The sequence below is a fragment of the Peromyscus eremicus genome, chromosome 9, assembly GCF_949786415.1.
Source record: "Peromyscus eremicus chromosome 9, PerEre_H2_v1, whole genome shotgun sequence".
NCBI classification, from domain to species: domain Eukaryota; kingdom Metazoa; phylum Chordata; class Mammalia; order Rodentia; family Cricetidae; genus Peromyscus; species Peromyscus eremicus.
This window is the reverse complement of record NC_081425.1, coordinates 85802053-85818580: the sequence shown is the minus strand read 5'-3', so window position 1 is coordinate 85818580 and position 16528 is coordinate 85802053. Positions and strand designations below refer to the sequence as shown.

Here is a 16528-nt window from a genome sequence, read left to right as displayed (position 1 = left end):
ATGTCACTGACAGCAGATGAGGACTTGGCACTCTTTTCAGTCCTGTTCCTCTGTGGCTGGTTCTATGAAGAAGGTGACAATCACTCAATGGCTGAGAGAATAAACACACAGGTAGAGAATAAACACGAGTCACTCTGGGAGTCTTAGCAGTTTCCAGCTACCCAGATGAAGGAGGTGCGGGTCAGTAGAAGCCCCCTTTCCAGGTTTAGCACACTATCCTGTTTAATTCTTTTTTTAATTTTATGTTATTTAATTAACATTTTTTTTCATTTATTTTACATACTGACCACAGTTTCCCCTCCCTCCTCTCCTCCCATTCCTCCTCCCCTACTCCCATCTAACCCCCCCACCATCCACTCCTCCTCTGTCTCCATTCAGAAAGGGGCAGGCCTCCCATGGGCTTGAACATAGCATGGCATATCAAGTTGAGGTAGGACTGAGCTCCTCCCCCTGCAGAAAGGCTGGCCAAGGTAATCCAGCATGGGGAACAGGTTCCCAAAAGTCAGCTGGGTACCAGGGAAAAGAAAGGTCCTGACCTCACTGTTAGGAGCCTTACAAACAGACCAAGCAACACAACTGTCACACACATGGAGAGAGCCTAGGTTGGTCCCATGCAGGCTCCATAACTGTTGGTCCAGAGTCCATGTGCTCACACAATTAACAACACTGCCTGGTACGGGTAATTAGCTCATTTCTAAATGGAGAAAAATGTGAGCATCCAGACACTACCTCATTCCATTAGGTAGTATTTGCCTGTGCCCATCCCACCTAAGTCCCTTACCCTATAGACCAACAGAAAAACAAAAACTGGGAAATAAGAAGATGCTATTGGTATAGAAAGAATGCAGAACTTACTTAGCAGATTTTGATTATTATTGGGTATGCCAGATAATAAACAAATATATCTCAGTACTAACAAGAGGGGACTTATAAGGTTGGGGTTAGCTCTCTGTTTGCTTTGCCAGCTGTTCCTAGGCAGGGTCTTGACCAGCAGAGGCAGGCTATACTAATGCAGGAAGTTATCCTTCCCATTGGCTTCTTGCTGGCTGTCCAGGTTAGCTTTAACTGCTAATTCGACATAGTCTAGAGTCACCTGAGATGGAAATCCAAATTGAGGGATTATCCAGATCACATTGGCCTGTTGACAGGTCTGTGGGGTATTGTCTTGGATATTAATTAATGTAAGAGGGTCCAGCCTACCATGGATGGCACTATCCTCAGGCAGGTGGTCATAGAGTATGCATGAAAACTAGCTAAACATAAGCCAGTCTGCAAGTCAGATAGCAAGCATCCTCCTCCATAGTTCCTGCTGTACTTCTCGGCATTGAGGTCAGTCTAAGAGAGAATTGTATAGAAGAGCAAGAGGCTTTCCTTGGTTTCTGTGGTAGTTTGAATGCAATTGGCCCCCATAATCTCATAGGGAGTGGCACTATTAGGAGATGTGGCTTTGTTGGAGTGGTTATGGCCTTTCTGGAGAAAGTATGTCACTGTGGAGGCAGACTTTGAGGTTTCCTATGCTCATGATACTGCCCAGTGTCTCAGTCGACTTCCTGTTGACTGCAAGATGTAGGACTCTCAGCTAGAGCTACAGCACCACATCTGCCTGCCATGCTCCCTGCCACGATGATAAAGGACTGTAAGTCTGAAGCTGTAAATGAGCCACTCCAATTGTTTCCCTTATAAGAATTGTCATGGCCATGGTGTCTCTTCACAGCAATAAAAACCTAAGACAGAAGTTGGTACCAGGGACTGGGGGATTGTTGTGATAAGCCTGACCATGTTTTTGTTTGGAGGAATTTGGACTTACTTTGGGTTAGGAAAGCAGTGGAATGCTTTAAGTACTGCTTAATGGCTCATACTAGAGGAGCATGGAAGTCAGTGGTGCTAAATCTGATTTGATGAACTGTGGGGATCAAGAAGTTTCAGAGGAGAAGAATGTTAGTATGGTGCCTAGAGACTGGTCTTCTGATTTTGGTGAAGCAAGTGACTGCTTTTTGCCCTTGTTGGAAGAGTCTGCTTGATGCTAAAGTGAAACATTTTGGATTAATTATGCTGGCAGAAGAAATCTCAAAACAGCCTAGTACAGATGCTGTCATGTGGATATTAGTGGTAACTCTAATGAAGATTTATAATGAAAAGGAGCAAGCTGAGCAGGGTAAATCCCAAAATGGAAATTTTGAGGAGAAAATGTGCATCAGGAAGTGGAATAGAGCTAAGTCCTTTGTTCAAGGAGATAAACAGATTAAGAAATGGAACATAGGGAATCTTGACCTCAGGGCAAGATCCCACCCAGCTAAATTTCCAACTTGGGAAAAGGAACTAAAGAAAAGCTTAGAGCTGGGGGTGGTTGGGTACACCTCTAATCCCAGTAATGGGAAGGCAGAGGCTAGCCATCTTTGACTTTGAGACCAGCCTGGTTTACAGAGCAAGTTCCAGGACAGCCAAGCTTAGACAGTAAAGAAAAGAAAGCTAGTGGAGATGTAGTTGAATGAGGGGGCCATGTTCCAGCTGCAGTAAGTAATAGAGCTTGGTAGTTTCAGCCATGTGGTTCTGGCTTTAGATTTAAGGGTAGAAGAAATGGGTTATGGAATTTGCCTCCTCACCCAAAAAAAGCTGCTGAAGCCAGGCATGTGTCAGGCGTGTCCCTGAATGGAGGCCTAGTAGAGAGGCCATTGCGTGAAGCTGTGAAATTGACCCAAGATGTTAGAGATGCCAGAGTTGTGGGATACCTGGTGAGGAGAGCTCCTAACAGGGAGTGGAAACAGCACAAGAAAAAGAAGTGTGTTGTGGATTATTACTTTACACTGTGTGAAATATGTCACTGTGATTGGTGTAATAAAAAGGTAAATGGTCAATAGCTAGGCAGGATTTATAGACACACGGAACTCTGAGAAGAAAGGTGGGATGCTATGAAATGGAGAGGAAGCAGGATGTGCAGGAAGAGAGGTAACAGCCATGAGTCATGTGGCAGGATATAAACTAACCCATTTCTATTCATTGAAGTTATAAGAACTAGTTAGAAACAAGCCAAAGCCATAGGCTGAGCTTTCATAATTAATAAGAAATCTCTGTGTCATTATTTGGGAGCTGGCTGGCAGGACAGAGAAAGACTCATTATCAAAGCATGTTGCAGTCAACAAAACTGAACAGAGTTAGAGATCTGAAAAGGTTTTGATATAGACATGAAGATACAGAATGTGGAGTTTGCCCAGCTAGTTTTTGGTCTTGCTTTGGTTCAGTATTTCCTCACTATGCTCCCTTCCCTAGGTTTTAGAACAATAATGTATATCCTGTGTCATTATATGTTAGAAGTATGTGATCTGTTTTTTGATTTTGATTTTATAGATGATTATAGTTAAGAGATTGCATGAATCTCAGAAGAGACTTTGAACTTTAGACTTCAAAATATCATTTAGACTGTGATAGACTATGGGGACTTTTGAAGTTGAACTAAATGCATTTTGCATTATGATATTGTTACAAGCTTATGGGGGTCAGGGAGTAAAATGTGGTAGTTTGAATGCAATTGGCCCCCATAATCTCATAGGAGGCAGCACTATTAGGAAGTGTGGCTTTGTTGGAGTGGGTATGGCCTTGTTGGAGGAAGTGTGTCACTGTGGGGGTGGGCTTTGAGGTTTCCTATGTTTAGGATACTGCCCAGTGTCTCAGTCGACTTCCTGTTTCCTGCAAGATGTAAGATTCTCAGCTATAGCACCACTTCTGCCTGAATGTTGCCATGCTCCCCGCCATGATGATAATGGGCTGAACCTCTGAACTATAAATGAGCCACCCCAATTAAATGCTTTCCTTATAAGAGCTGCCATAGTCATGGTGTCTCTTCATATCAATAGAAATCCTAGCTAAGACAATTTCTCTCTACGATGGACTATAACCTGGACATATAAACCAAGTAAGTCTTTTCCTCTCCTAAGCTGTTTTGGTCCCTGTGTTTATCATAGCAACACAAAGGAAACAACACTGGCTCTTGTTCCCAATGCCTTCCCCTCCAACAAGGCTGCTTCCCCTGGCCAGGGACAGTTTTTATTTCAGCAACAGTGCTGATCCTTAGTGGAGGTTTTCCCAACACCCACCAGCAGAATCAAGCCCAAACACCTCTTCCCAAAAAATCTGCAATCTAGCCTCACACTTCCCTCCTGGAGCCCTCTTCAAAGCTCAGGGACCCAGGCACATAGGTTCTTCCTGCAGCAGATGTAATTGGTCCAGGTGGAGTTTCTCATCAGGTGCCAGCTTGGACAGACTCTCTTGAGTCAAGGCAGGATCACCAACATCCTCATAACTCTCAAAGGATGGCCAACACTCAGATGAACAGCACTCAGGTCGCAGAGCTCTGCCTGCAGGCAGTGAAGCCCTACAACCATTCTTACAAGCTCCCCATTTCTCATCGCCTTGGTGACTCCAAGGCACCACAGTGATGGGGCAAAGGCCATGGGCTGTCTAATATGAGTGGGTAAAACTCTACGGCAACCAGTCCATACTTTGGGATCTGAGACAAATTTTTTTCGCCTGTTAAATAACACTTTCAATCAGAGTTCCAAGCTGATGCTGGCGAGGGCTACATAGTGAGACTTTTTTTTTTCTTTTTTAAAAAGGAATTGCAATAAGAGAGCTTCCCACTGGGCAGAGCAAAACATTCCACAATGAGCTACAGTAAGCAGAGGGGGTAAGACTTTCCTAGCATGGTGGGTGGAGGCTACTGGGATCGCCCCTCACTGCGAGATGGTGGAGTCACCTGGTGGGAATGTACACTGCCCCTCATATGCTTTCTGGAGACGGCGGCACCTGGATGGAAGCCAAGGCCAACAAGCCCAGGAAGAGACACACAGCAGCGGAGGCAGCAGAAAAGTGGCATGCAGCTGCCTGCAGCCCTGGGGTCCTACTGACGCTTTCAATGGCTGGCTGAAGCCACACGCATCAGTGAGTGTCCTTCCTAACATGTCTTGTCGTGTTCTTCTTGCTGGAGTCACAAGATGTCTAATACCAGCAGAAGTAATTAAAAATAAACCAGGAGACAATGAACCATTTCAACTCTGCCTTCAGCTGTGAGAAAGGCCTATATGAGCTCTCACCATGGTGATGGCAAATGCTTTCCCTGTCACTCTGTTGACTGGCCACGAGTAATAAATGTCCCTGCTACTTTTTCAAGACAGCATTAGGATTTATCACCCTTGAAAAAATACAGCAGAGAAGCACAATCGCTCTAAACTTCCAAGCTACAATGTGCCTTGCAGTCAGGGAGGAAGAATGAGTAGAAAATAGTGAGGGGAAAGAAAGGATCCTCTCAACAGAGCCCTGAGGTAAAACACCAGTGAGAAAAAGCAGTCTTCTGAGGCATTTGTGGGAAATAGGCTCTACCGCCTAGACTCCTGCCAACCATTAAAGTTGATGAAAGCTGGCAAAGAAGGTCAACTCCCACACGGCACATTAGCCTAGTCTTTGTCTTAGTTGCCAAAGAACTTGAAACAATAAGCTCATGTACATTCAAAAGTCCTCCATAGCCCCCATTACTCTTGTGTCAAGGAAGGATGATTTCAGCTTCTTGTACCCATCAAACTCAGAGGAGCCAGCCTCTGTGGTCCTGAGAGCCTATTGCATGACCCAGTCCCTGTGCCTCCCAGCTCTAGCCATGCATTCTTCAGTGGACTCTGCCCACATGCCCAACTTTTTCCTGGACCTACTCCATGGTTTCCTTCAGTTACCTATGATCCCCCTAGAGGTTTCCCTTCCTGTCCCATCTACAAAAGTGGCCACCATGCCATGCTTTATCTTGGAGCGATGTTTGTCTCTTTCAGAAGATTTCTCTTATTTCAAGTGTTATTTGAGATCTGCTTCAGTTTTCTGTGATTTCTTTGTAGGTTTGTATCCACCCCATTCTTCTGAGATCTGCTAGAATACCCTGAGGCACAAGGGACCCCAGTAAACAGTTACTGCATGATGAACTGCCCTATCCCTTCCTTCATCTACATCTTCTGCCAATAGTCCCCGATTCCCCTAGGTCCCATAATAATCTGGTTCTATGGGATGGAAAACAGACACAGACAGTATAGGGGTGGTTATGAGAACTATTGTCACACACACACACACACACACACACACACAGACGCACGCACACATGCACACACACACTTATCCTTGAGCTGCTCATGATCTTGGGAAAATCTGATCTCCATTCAATCTGCTCAAAGGCAGATGAAAAGGCATACATGGGAATATTGGAATTTAGGAAGAAAAAGAGAACAAAAAAAAATTCCTTCCAAGTGGCTCTCAGTTACTGGAAACCTGGGCTCCTAAAAGAATTAGCCCTTTGAAGGTAACCAACAGCTCTCAAATTGGACTTGAGATCCACTTCACAGGAGGGGATCATGCCTGGTAACAGAAATCTAACCAACTACTCAGGGGTAGTGAAGCCATGGATCTGGGAGGAGAACTACAACTGCCACTTTACTGACCCAGCATCACCCCAGCTACATTCTAAACATTTGTCCTTATATGCACAGAGAAGTGTAGTCTTCACCCTGCATCAAGGAAAGCTTTGCAACAGATGGAGATCAATACAGAAAACCACAACCAGTCAAAATGCAGAGTTGTAGAGCCCGGTCCCAAGAGATATATCTACAACACAATTCCCACACCCAAGGCTCAGGGTTCATTGAGGAAGAGGAGGCAAAAAGATTCTAAGGGCCACTTGGTAGTGGTGCATGCCTTTAATCTCAGCACTCGAGAGGCAGAGGCAGGTGGATCTCTGTGAGTTCGAGGCCATCCTGGTTTACGGAGAGAGTTCCAAGACAGCCAGGGCTACACAGAAACACCCTGTCTCGAAAAAACTACACACTCACACACACACACACACACACACACACACACACACACACACACACACAGAAATTGTAAAGGCCAAAGGAACACAGAGTTTTGTGTGAGATTGTGTCCCTGAGGAATGTCAGAAGCTACTCCCATAACGTCTCATCTACAAAACGGCATAAAAATAATCTGAACAAGAACAACAGCAGACATGCTGCTGATGTGGATGGGGGTGAGGTCAATCCTACACAAAGAACTACAGGCGACTAAGGAACGCTGGGAGCAGAAGACACAGTCTGTCCCAGAGAGCAGCACACCAGTTGGTGATCTACTACACAAGAGTCAGTCCTGAACACATCAGACAAGTAACAGTATATAGACCGAGCAGGTTGTGCTCAAGTATTTAGGAATACACATCAATAACTAATGAAAAAAAGAGGCCATGATTTTTTGCAAAAGAACAAAGAAGGTATATGGGAGGGTTTGGAGAGAGGGAAGGAGAGAGGGGAATGATGTAATTATAATCTCAAAGAAGAAAAGAAATAATAAAAAAAATAAAAATAAAAGAATTAGCTCTGTCCTTGCTTGCTCAGAAGCTGTGTTACCCAGAGTGGTGCAGGCTTCATGGAAAGATGAGGTGCAGGACACTGAGCTTTACAAAACTCCTCAGGGCACAGAGGCAGAGCTAAGCCTTTGGCTATCCTGAATACCACAGGGACAAGGGCGACTAGAGCCAGGGAAGGAGGCCTGTCTGGGCAAGGACCTGTGCAGTCCTTCCGAGATCGAGGAGGCACCAGCTGTCATCTTGGTGACTTTGACAGTGCTTCTACAGTGCTTGGAAGACATGTCCTGGGGGCCTCCTAAGATCAAAACCTTCCCTTTACTCCCATCTAAAACTGGCTGTGGTTCCCTCCCTGTGGTCTCCGCCAGGTCACCAAGGATCCTCCAAGAACCCTGAGCTCCAGTAGACTTTTTTGTCTTCTTTCCTTTCTGGACCCAGGGCCTTGTGCAAGCTAGCAAAGTGCTCACTCTGATCGACAGCCCCAAGCCTCTTCAGAGGCCCTTGAAGGAGCCGGAAGCTACCATCTCCCAACCTGTTCTTGAGATAACTGAACAGCAAAACCCACACAAGGGGCTATCATTTGTCCCTGAAATACCTTCATCCTTTCTGAAGAGGGAAGTCATTTAAGCGCACAGACAGACTTGTGCTTAAGTAATTTTCTTTTTTGGCCCTGGCCTATAGCCCTGGGGTTCCCAGTACCCCATAGTCCTGTCATCCTGCAGACTGTCTTGCATCTGGGGCCGGTGAGGCCAAACAACAGATTCACTGTCCCGATTACACGGTGCAGTGTGGAGTCTGTGACCTGTGCTCCCTTCCCTTTGCTCCCTCAAGATATCTGTAATGCTCTTTAGGGACCAAGCTTAGTGCCTGACAGGAGCCATTGACCACCTCCATCAGCTGCTCACCGTGGAACCCAATCAGTCATGTGGCCTCTTGGTGTCTCAGTTTCCTCTGCAAAAAAGGAGGATAATAGCAGTTCCCATCTCACAGTGGCACCTGAAAGTTTAGAACAATGCCTGACACTTGGCCACTCAATAAAAATTTGCCTCGGGTATTAGTGTCATTATATGATTTGAGGGCATAAGAGATCAATTTAAAACTGATTATTTATTAAAGGAAACTCAGGTTCTGGGGAATGGAGGAGAAGTAAATAGAAAATTCAAGAACTGCCTTTGTTGCTGCACAGGGAGCCCTGTGAGGATGGATTGCTCAGTGACATCCAAGAGGAAAAGATGGGCCATTATCCACATTTAACACCTAGTCACTGTGTTCCTCTTCTGCCCACACCAAGAGTAAGTTAATAGGCAATCCGTTATTTAACTGTTATAAGTAAAATATTAATCACTAGAGGGTAACAAAAAGATAAACGAAGTTTGCCTGCTCCTGGGTAGGTCAGTCCTTCCCTAGTAACATGGATTAGGCAATGGTTCTGAACCTTCCTAATGTTGCGACCCTTTAATATGGTTCCTCATGTTGTGGAGCCCATTTCTGACCCCACCTGTTTTTTGAGCATATTTTACAGATTCATTCTTCCCACCCGACCTCCAGAGAAACAACAGGTACCATAGCTTCTGTACTCCTGATTTGGCATGCCATCCCCCCCCCCCAAGCTCCTGGAATATCACTGCTGTAACCTGCCTCCTCAGCTCCCTCAAGGAACAGACACCTGAGATCTCCCACCATGCATGACCCCCAGCTCCCCCCTCCGCACTTTGCCCCTTGTCAGTTTGAAGCAGTCTGGAGAATTCAGTGCCCTTGTCCCCCCACTTGCTATCCATAAGTCACATTTTTATAATAATCAAAATGGAAAAATGTTAATATTCTGACCCACCCCCTGGAAACCTGCCCCCTGGAAACCCGCTCCTTGGGGCCGCCCTGCATCCTGACATAAAAGCCTGATTTAAGGAAAGAACCCTCCCTTCCTCTCTCTTCCATTCTTTTTCCCTCCATTCCCATGAGGTGTGCACCCTTGACCCCCCTTCCTCTCTCTTCTTTCTGTCTTTCCCTCTTTCCCTATCTCTCTATTATAATAAACTCATTTCCACGTGGATATAGTGCCTAGGTTGTAAATGACGTGCCACGGCCCATCACCCATTGCTACATCTGCCCAGCATGTTTTCTCTCATGCATGGGATGCCCTGGCCAGCTGGGGTTCCCCTGCTCACAATATCATAACACCTAGTCTTGAACTTCCAGGCTCCTAGGTTGTGAGATACAAGTCATTGTCATTAATAAGCCACCCAGACCATGCCATTTTAATGCAATCCAAATAAAAAAGAAAATCTCTAATTTACCAAATGTTGTCAAAGAGGGAATCTGATTCTTTACAGTCTATTCTTTCTGTTACTCCACTGACCTGACAGCCATGGTCTCCAGCTGTGCCTCCATACATACGCCCATCAAAATCCAAGGCCACCATGTGTAATGGTTCTAAAGACTCAATTTTCCAGGTCCTGGTTCTAGCTCAAGGCCCAGGAACCGCAACTTTCAGCATCCCTGTCCCAAGCATGGTAGCCTGGGTCTGAAGCGGCCCTGAAGGAGTCCCAGGGGTGGGGACCCACCTCACTGCTGAAAAGCAGGAAGGCCCTGAGCATTCTAGGCAAGCTCTCTAGCAAGGAGAATCATATTGCACTCAAGGTCTCACACCTCTCGATTTTATTCTGTGGCTCTACAGTTCATCTAAGAGGAAAAGAGCCTGGGAAGGGGACATTCTGCTCCTGCCATTCTCAGCAGCATCCAGTGTAGCACATCATGCTGAGGGCATCTCAATGATGCACAACTACACAACACTTCTCTAAATTTCCCTGAAGACCGCTTAGAGCAGGTATTGGCAAACAGTCTTAAAAGACCATGGAATAGCTATTTCAGGCTCCACAGGTTAGTCAGTCTCTGTCACAAGCAAACCAGGGGTGGAGGGCATCAACCATAATCAAGAAGCAAATGGGCAGGCACACACTAAAATAACCCTGTCTACTGACTGCAACGTTTGACCTTCATTTGATTTTGATCATGGAGTATTCTTGCTTTTATATAAGTTTTACTTATTGCTGTGCGTGTGTGTGTGTGTGTGTGTGTGTGTGTGTGTGTGTGTGTGTGTGTCTGTGTCTGTGTCTGTGTGTGCTGTATTGTGCATATGTGCATGCATTCCTGTGTATTTGCATATGGAAACCAAAGGAGGACATTAGGTGTCCTGCTCTACTTGTCTTATTCCTTAGAGATCCTATCTTTGCTGGCATGACAAGTTTACACAGCCAGCCTTTTTTTTTTTTTTTTTTTTTTTAAATTAAGCAGGTGCTGGAGATTTGAACTCAGGATCTTATACTTGTATAGCAAAAACTCTTATCCGTTGATCCATCTCCCCAGCCCATTGTTGTTGCTTGGGTGCCTTTTCTGTTGGTTTGTTTGTTTTAATTGAAACCTGTACAAGTTATCCATAGCCCATGGTCTGCCAAAGCAGGTAGCAAGCCAAGTTAAACCTGTGGGTGCTAGCAGGCCAAGCCCTCCTGTGTGTCATTTAACTAATCACTTCCTACCGGTCCAACCAGGATCCCTCCATCTTTTGTACTGCAGGGGACTGACAAGTGACAATAAATAATTCCACGACTTGAAGTTAGAAGAGCAGCTGTGTGACGGTGGTGGACCCAGGCATTCTCCTAATTTAATGTACACAGCGTTGGTTCTGAGCAGACCCCGGGACAAGTACCTCTCACACTGCTGAGTTCGTGTTTTATTCCAAACACATCAGAGCTTGTGTTAAGCTACTAACCAAAGAGTATTAAGCAAAAGTAAATGGTGTCTCATAAATGAATCAATAGCTCCTCACTTCCACTCTTGGAAATAAATGCTGGCAAGGGACACATTGCATAGGCAATCACAGGGATGCCTCCACAGCGTCTTGGTTAATCTCCAATAATGCATTCTCTCTTCCAACGTGCTCTAAGATGTTTTATTATGCAGCTGTCTTGAGTAAGGAGGTCCTAGGTAGGTAGTGAACAGCTTTTTAAAGGTGACCTTCACAACTGCTCCCCCAGTTTTTTCCCCATATTTCTTCTGCCTTTTCTTTCTTGAAACCTGTCTGCCATGCTATACAGAAGTCCAGTCGACTATACTGAGGAACGGACCCAGAGCTGCCCTGGAAGACAAGATACTATGTGGAGAGGCCATCGAGGCCGACTGCCAAGCTCCAGCCAAGTGCAGCTTTCCTACTGAGCTCCCTGACACCACATGTAGCACAAACATTGTCAGTTAGCAAATCCATGGAATTGCATGAAATAATAAATTATTGCTATTTTAATAAATATGGGTTGTTTTGTAGTATAGCTCTGGTAAGTGGTTTCCCTTTCTTTCCTCTTCTCCTCGCTTCTCATACTGGTTTTTCTATTGCTGTGTAAACAAATTACTAAAACCAGGGTGCTAAAAACAACAACAAAAAGAACAAAACAAATAAATAAACAAAACTCCCATGTATTTCTGACCTCACAGTTTCTGTGGGTTGGGAGTCTGGACACAGCCTTGCTGGCACTGTTTCTAAGGCTGTAGGTGAGGTAGGGAATGGATTGGCTTTTCATCCCAAGGCCTGCCTGGTAAGAATCGACTGCTGAGGTCACCTCACACTATTGAAGGAGACTTTTTCCTGTGGCTGTAAGACTGAGGGCCCAGCTTTCTTTTGAGGGTTAGCTGGAGGCCCCTTGGATCCAAAGTGGGCCTATTGTCCTATGTCCTTGGGATTCTCAAGCTGCCACTTACTTTGTCACACCAGCAAAGAGCATCTCTGGGCCTAGCCCTTCTTCGAGGGTTTTTGGTTAAACAAGTCCCATCCAGATAAAAATCTCATTTGATAAGCTCCCATTAATTGAAATGGGATAAAAATGCCCTTCATCATTAGGAGATTCTATTGGTTAGAAAGAAGTCACTGACTCTACCCACAATGAAGGAAGTGATCACACAGGACACAAGCCTGAAAGGGGTGAGTCAGAAATTTACCTAAGGCTCTCTTTGCCAGACCCTTTGACCAGGATGCAACACGATGCAAGCTGGCAAGATTGTTCAAAATAGGGAACCTATCTTTATATACTCACCAAAAAATGGTGGTTAAAGCTAGCAACAGAAGCAATTATAAGACTGGACCATGGCATCCTTAAGACAAGTGCTAGGGAGTTTGGAGTTTAGGGCTCAGCTCTGTATGTGTTGATCAGTGATTGACAGCTTTCTGGGGTGTAGGGCAAGAAACACGTCTGTATATTGGATTGGACCAAGGGATCAGGACCCTGCATAGGTAAAGAGGAGAACAGGATTGGTGAAGACTCCATTCCTTGAACTATTTCTTATGTGTGGGGTTCCCATCAATAGCATCAGCTTCATGCACAGACATATTACAAGTATTTACTTTCAGCCCTCACCCCCATAGTGAGGCAGAAGCCCCAGGTAGGGCTCTGTGTGAGGACCAGCCCTCCAGGTAGGGCTGAGGCTTGCTTACTTCTGAGAAGTACTGTTTTATGGGAATCGTGTTCCATTCTGTGAATCATTTTTCGTACTTCCTGTTTTTATAGTCTTGAAGATTGCCAATTACTGCGCATCAGACACAACCCTTTACTGAATTGCTAGCATTCAGAATAATGGAGAAAGATGCCTGCTTAGACCTTCTGTGTCATCTCACTTTACTGAGGTGCTAAATCATATTGGGGTGCTATGCTATGTATATCATCTGTACCCTCATGAGAAGTTCATAAAACAGAGAATGTATGTGTATATGAATGTCATGGAATTCTCCAGAATGGGGATGAAGGGTAGAGTGCACTATTAATTTCTAGTAATAAAAGACCCTCTGACTACAGAAATAATTTCTGCTTCTGCTTGACATTTTCTAAGAAAGGGAGCTGTTTCATTACAGGATCCTCACTCCAGAGCATCATCAACAGGCCAGGGTGACAGTCAGCATTGCTCATGGGGAAAGGCAGGTATGCTAAAATCTGTATTTCATCTGAAGACTTAGGGCTTTACCAGTGTCCCTTTAGCCAGTATCTCTCCCTATAAGCAAGGTCAGAATATTTCAGTACCAGTGTCCCTGGGTAACTGCTATGTGTCCACACTCTCCAAATGGGAGAGATTTATAGAGCATAGCACAGGCAACGCATGCCATACATAATGGATAATATCCATCAGTGCTTATAAAAGGTTCACCACTTTCTTCTTTTTGTCTAGCCCCAAATGGTGCAAAACATCCTTCACTATGCTGTGTGATGTCAGGCCATCTGAACTTTCTGTTTCGCTTGTAAAACATCCAGGGCCCTACTCTCCCTTTCTGGTGCTGGTCTCTTTGTTGGACTTTTCTTTGGACCACCAGCTCCCAAATAATGACATGGAAACTTATTATTAATTATGAAAGCTTGATCTTAGCTTAAGATTGTTCCCAACTAGTTCTTATAATTTCTTACCCTCTCCTGACTAACTATTGGCAGTTCATCTCTTTATTAAACCAATCAGAAGGTGCCTTGGCCGGCAAGGTGAAACAGCAACACATCTCCACAGTGCACAAAAGATTATCCCACAACCGGTCTCTCATTTGGCACCCTCACTAAGTCCAGACCCTACAGAGCTGTTAATTCAGACTCGTACTGTACTGTGTGCTACAGGGGCACAGGAGTCCATCGTCCTTCTCTCTGCACATCACATATACCCATTAGGAGGGAACACAGCCTCTGTCGGAAAACCATCACCCCAAGTAAATCTAAGATTGTGTGTTAAGTCCAAGAGGAAACCTTCCATCTCCTTTGAGGCTTAAGTTCTAAACTTGGTGTCTCTCATGGGTCACACTTACTCTGGGATATCGTCATGGTGCCACGTCAGAGCCCTAGACACTTTCAGCAAACCAAGCACACCCAGTGTCCCTCTAGCTTCAGAGGTGGTGGCTATTCCTAAGGTTAGGCATCAATCAATCCCTTCGGGAACTATGCTGTACAGAACACGCAGCTTTAATCACCAGATTCATTGGCAAGGTAAGATCCTATGTGTATCAGAGACCTGGATAAGTCAAGAATGACAAGCATAACAATGAATGATTTTTCCTGTCATAGTCCCATAATGTACATGCTCCCCGGGTACGGCAGAAGGTATTGGCTGTCTTCTGTTTCTTTTTGACAATATGTTTCGTTAGTTCATGTCTCATAAACTAAACACACACAACAGAGAAAGGAAGATTGACATGGTCTGGACTGTCTCATGCTCCTAGACAGCCAAGATAACACAGGGGACAAGAAGATGCCCGATGGCACCGGCCCTACCTGACTTCATTCCCTGCTAAAATCCTACCATGTAAAGTGACACAGTGATCCCCAATTGCCAATTCATTGGTGTGCACCCATTAGTGGAACTGGTTTAAAAACATGAGTTTAAAAACATGGATTATGAAGACACATTTCCAGAGATTTGAGTGTGAGAGAGAGCACAAATGCCCATCATTTTAAACTTTTCTTCAGAGATCTCAGACTGGCTACCAGCTTTCAGGAACCTCAGCATTAGGTTCCTCAAGAATATTAATATCAGTCACAGATGCTCTAATATATGGGTTCAAAGATAAAAAATAATCTATTGATTCTACTTGGAAACGAAGAAATAATTAGAACAGAGGATAGACAAACTGACAAGCATGTGATACTGTGTCCAGAAATGGAGAGAAGATTCTTTGTAGAGACAGTCCAGGGAAGTCCTAGAGAAGCATGCATAATTGAGGAGACAGCTTCATGGCCACTGCAGTCTTGACATTTTACCAATACAGGGCCAACCGGGTAGCTCTGGCTTCAAGGAAAACAAAGAGAAGTGCTGCGTAACACGAGGAGGTACTTCACAATGAATCTTTTCACACAACACATTCAACGTATCCTCACAGTCTCCTTCCGTCTCTCCAAAACAGTTTCATTTCAAAAACTACAAAAGCTGTAGTATTTGATTTTGGTTAACCCACAAACACAGGCTGAGAAACCATAGGTCATTATGAGATCAAGTGGACACAGGACACTTATCTGAAGACGATCTGGAGGTTGCAATAAAGACTGACCGTGGCCACCACTATGCAGATGGTGGAAGCATCAACTTACCTTTCGGTCTGGCCAATTGTATTTTGCAAAGATGGTATCATAGGTGTCCACCGCGCCATCAGTTATGAGCATGATGGCCTGGCTGCAGATGCTTCCTTGTCCTGTGTGGTTGAACTGTGGGAAAAAAAAAATGTTTACAATAAAACACTTGTCAGAGAGTTTGTGTATCCACAAGACTTCCAGGGCACGTGGTCCTCAAAATCCAAGAACTCATTTTATACATACAACTCACAGGAGAAGCTTTGCGCATGTGTAGCCTTTTGTGCTCTGAGAATGACAAGCTAACTGCAAGTCACTGCAGAAGTTGGAACTAACTTGTTTTTAGACCAAGGCGTGTGTGTGTGTGTGTGTGTGTGTGTGTGTGTGTGTGTGTGTGTGTGTTTGGGGAGGGTCTAAAACAAATGCTTGCAGTCTACCTAAGTTTTCCTGCCTCAAAGCACTGCCCTCACTGCCGAAAAGAAGCCACTGAGGAGTTGGCAAAGGAGCTTATAGAGTACGTTATAAGGGCAGCAGGCTGTGAGAGAGACGATATCTCTTTCAAAATCTTAATGAGGCTGAACTGAAGGAGTTGAGTAGGTATAGAATGTTTCATACGTTAAAAATCAAAACAAATTTCAGACAAGAATGAAGTTAAGAAAATGGTAAGTTACATCCCAAGGTTAAGCACTCTTTTTGAACAATGAAGTAAAAATGCATGTTTTAGCCTAAAGGATTTGTAATAGTTTGTTAGTACGTGTGGCTGGCTGGAAATCCAGACTGTACTTGCTAGTGTGCAGATCCTAACTGCAGCTTTATGTATTTTAAAAGATCTTTCTTTTAGTCAGGGATGGAGCGTGTGCTTGAAATCCCAGCAGTCAGGAGACTGACGAGCAGGAGGATTGCTGCAAGTTCAAGGTCATCCTGGTCTATGTTTCCTGGGATAACAAGCCTGGGTTTCAGGTTGAGGCTCCATTCTCAAAATAAACAACAAAACAAAAATAAAAATTAAAATTTAAAAAATGGGGGGTGGGGTAGGCGCCTGAGACATGGCTTGGTGGCAGAGCACTTTTGCCGT

General features: G+C 44.7%; 1 protein-coding gene across 1 annotated transcript in view; it reads right to left on the bottom strand.

Annotated features, from left to right (window-relative positions):
- Cacna2d3 (calcium voltage-gated channel auxiliary subunit alpha2delta 3) overlaps positions 1-16528 on the bottom strand; it is an 827473-nt gene that overhangs the window by 361672 nt on the left and 449273 nt on the right. The window contains exon 11 of the mRNA XM_059274534.1: positions 15475-15588. Within this exon, the coding sequence (XP_059130517.1) occupies positions 15475-15588 (114 nt within the window). The remainder of the gene's footprint in view (positions 1-15474; positions 15589-16528) is intronic.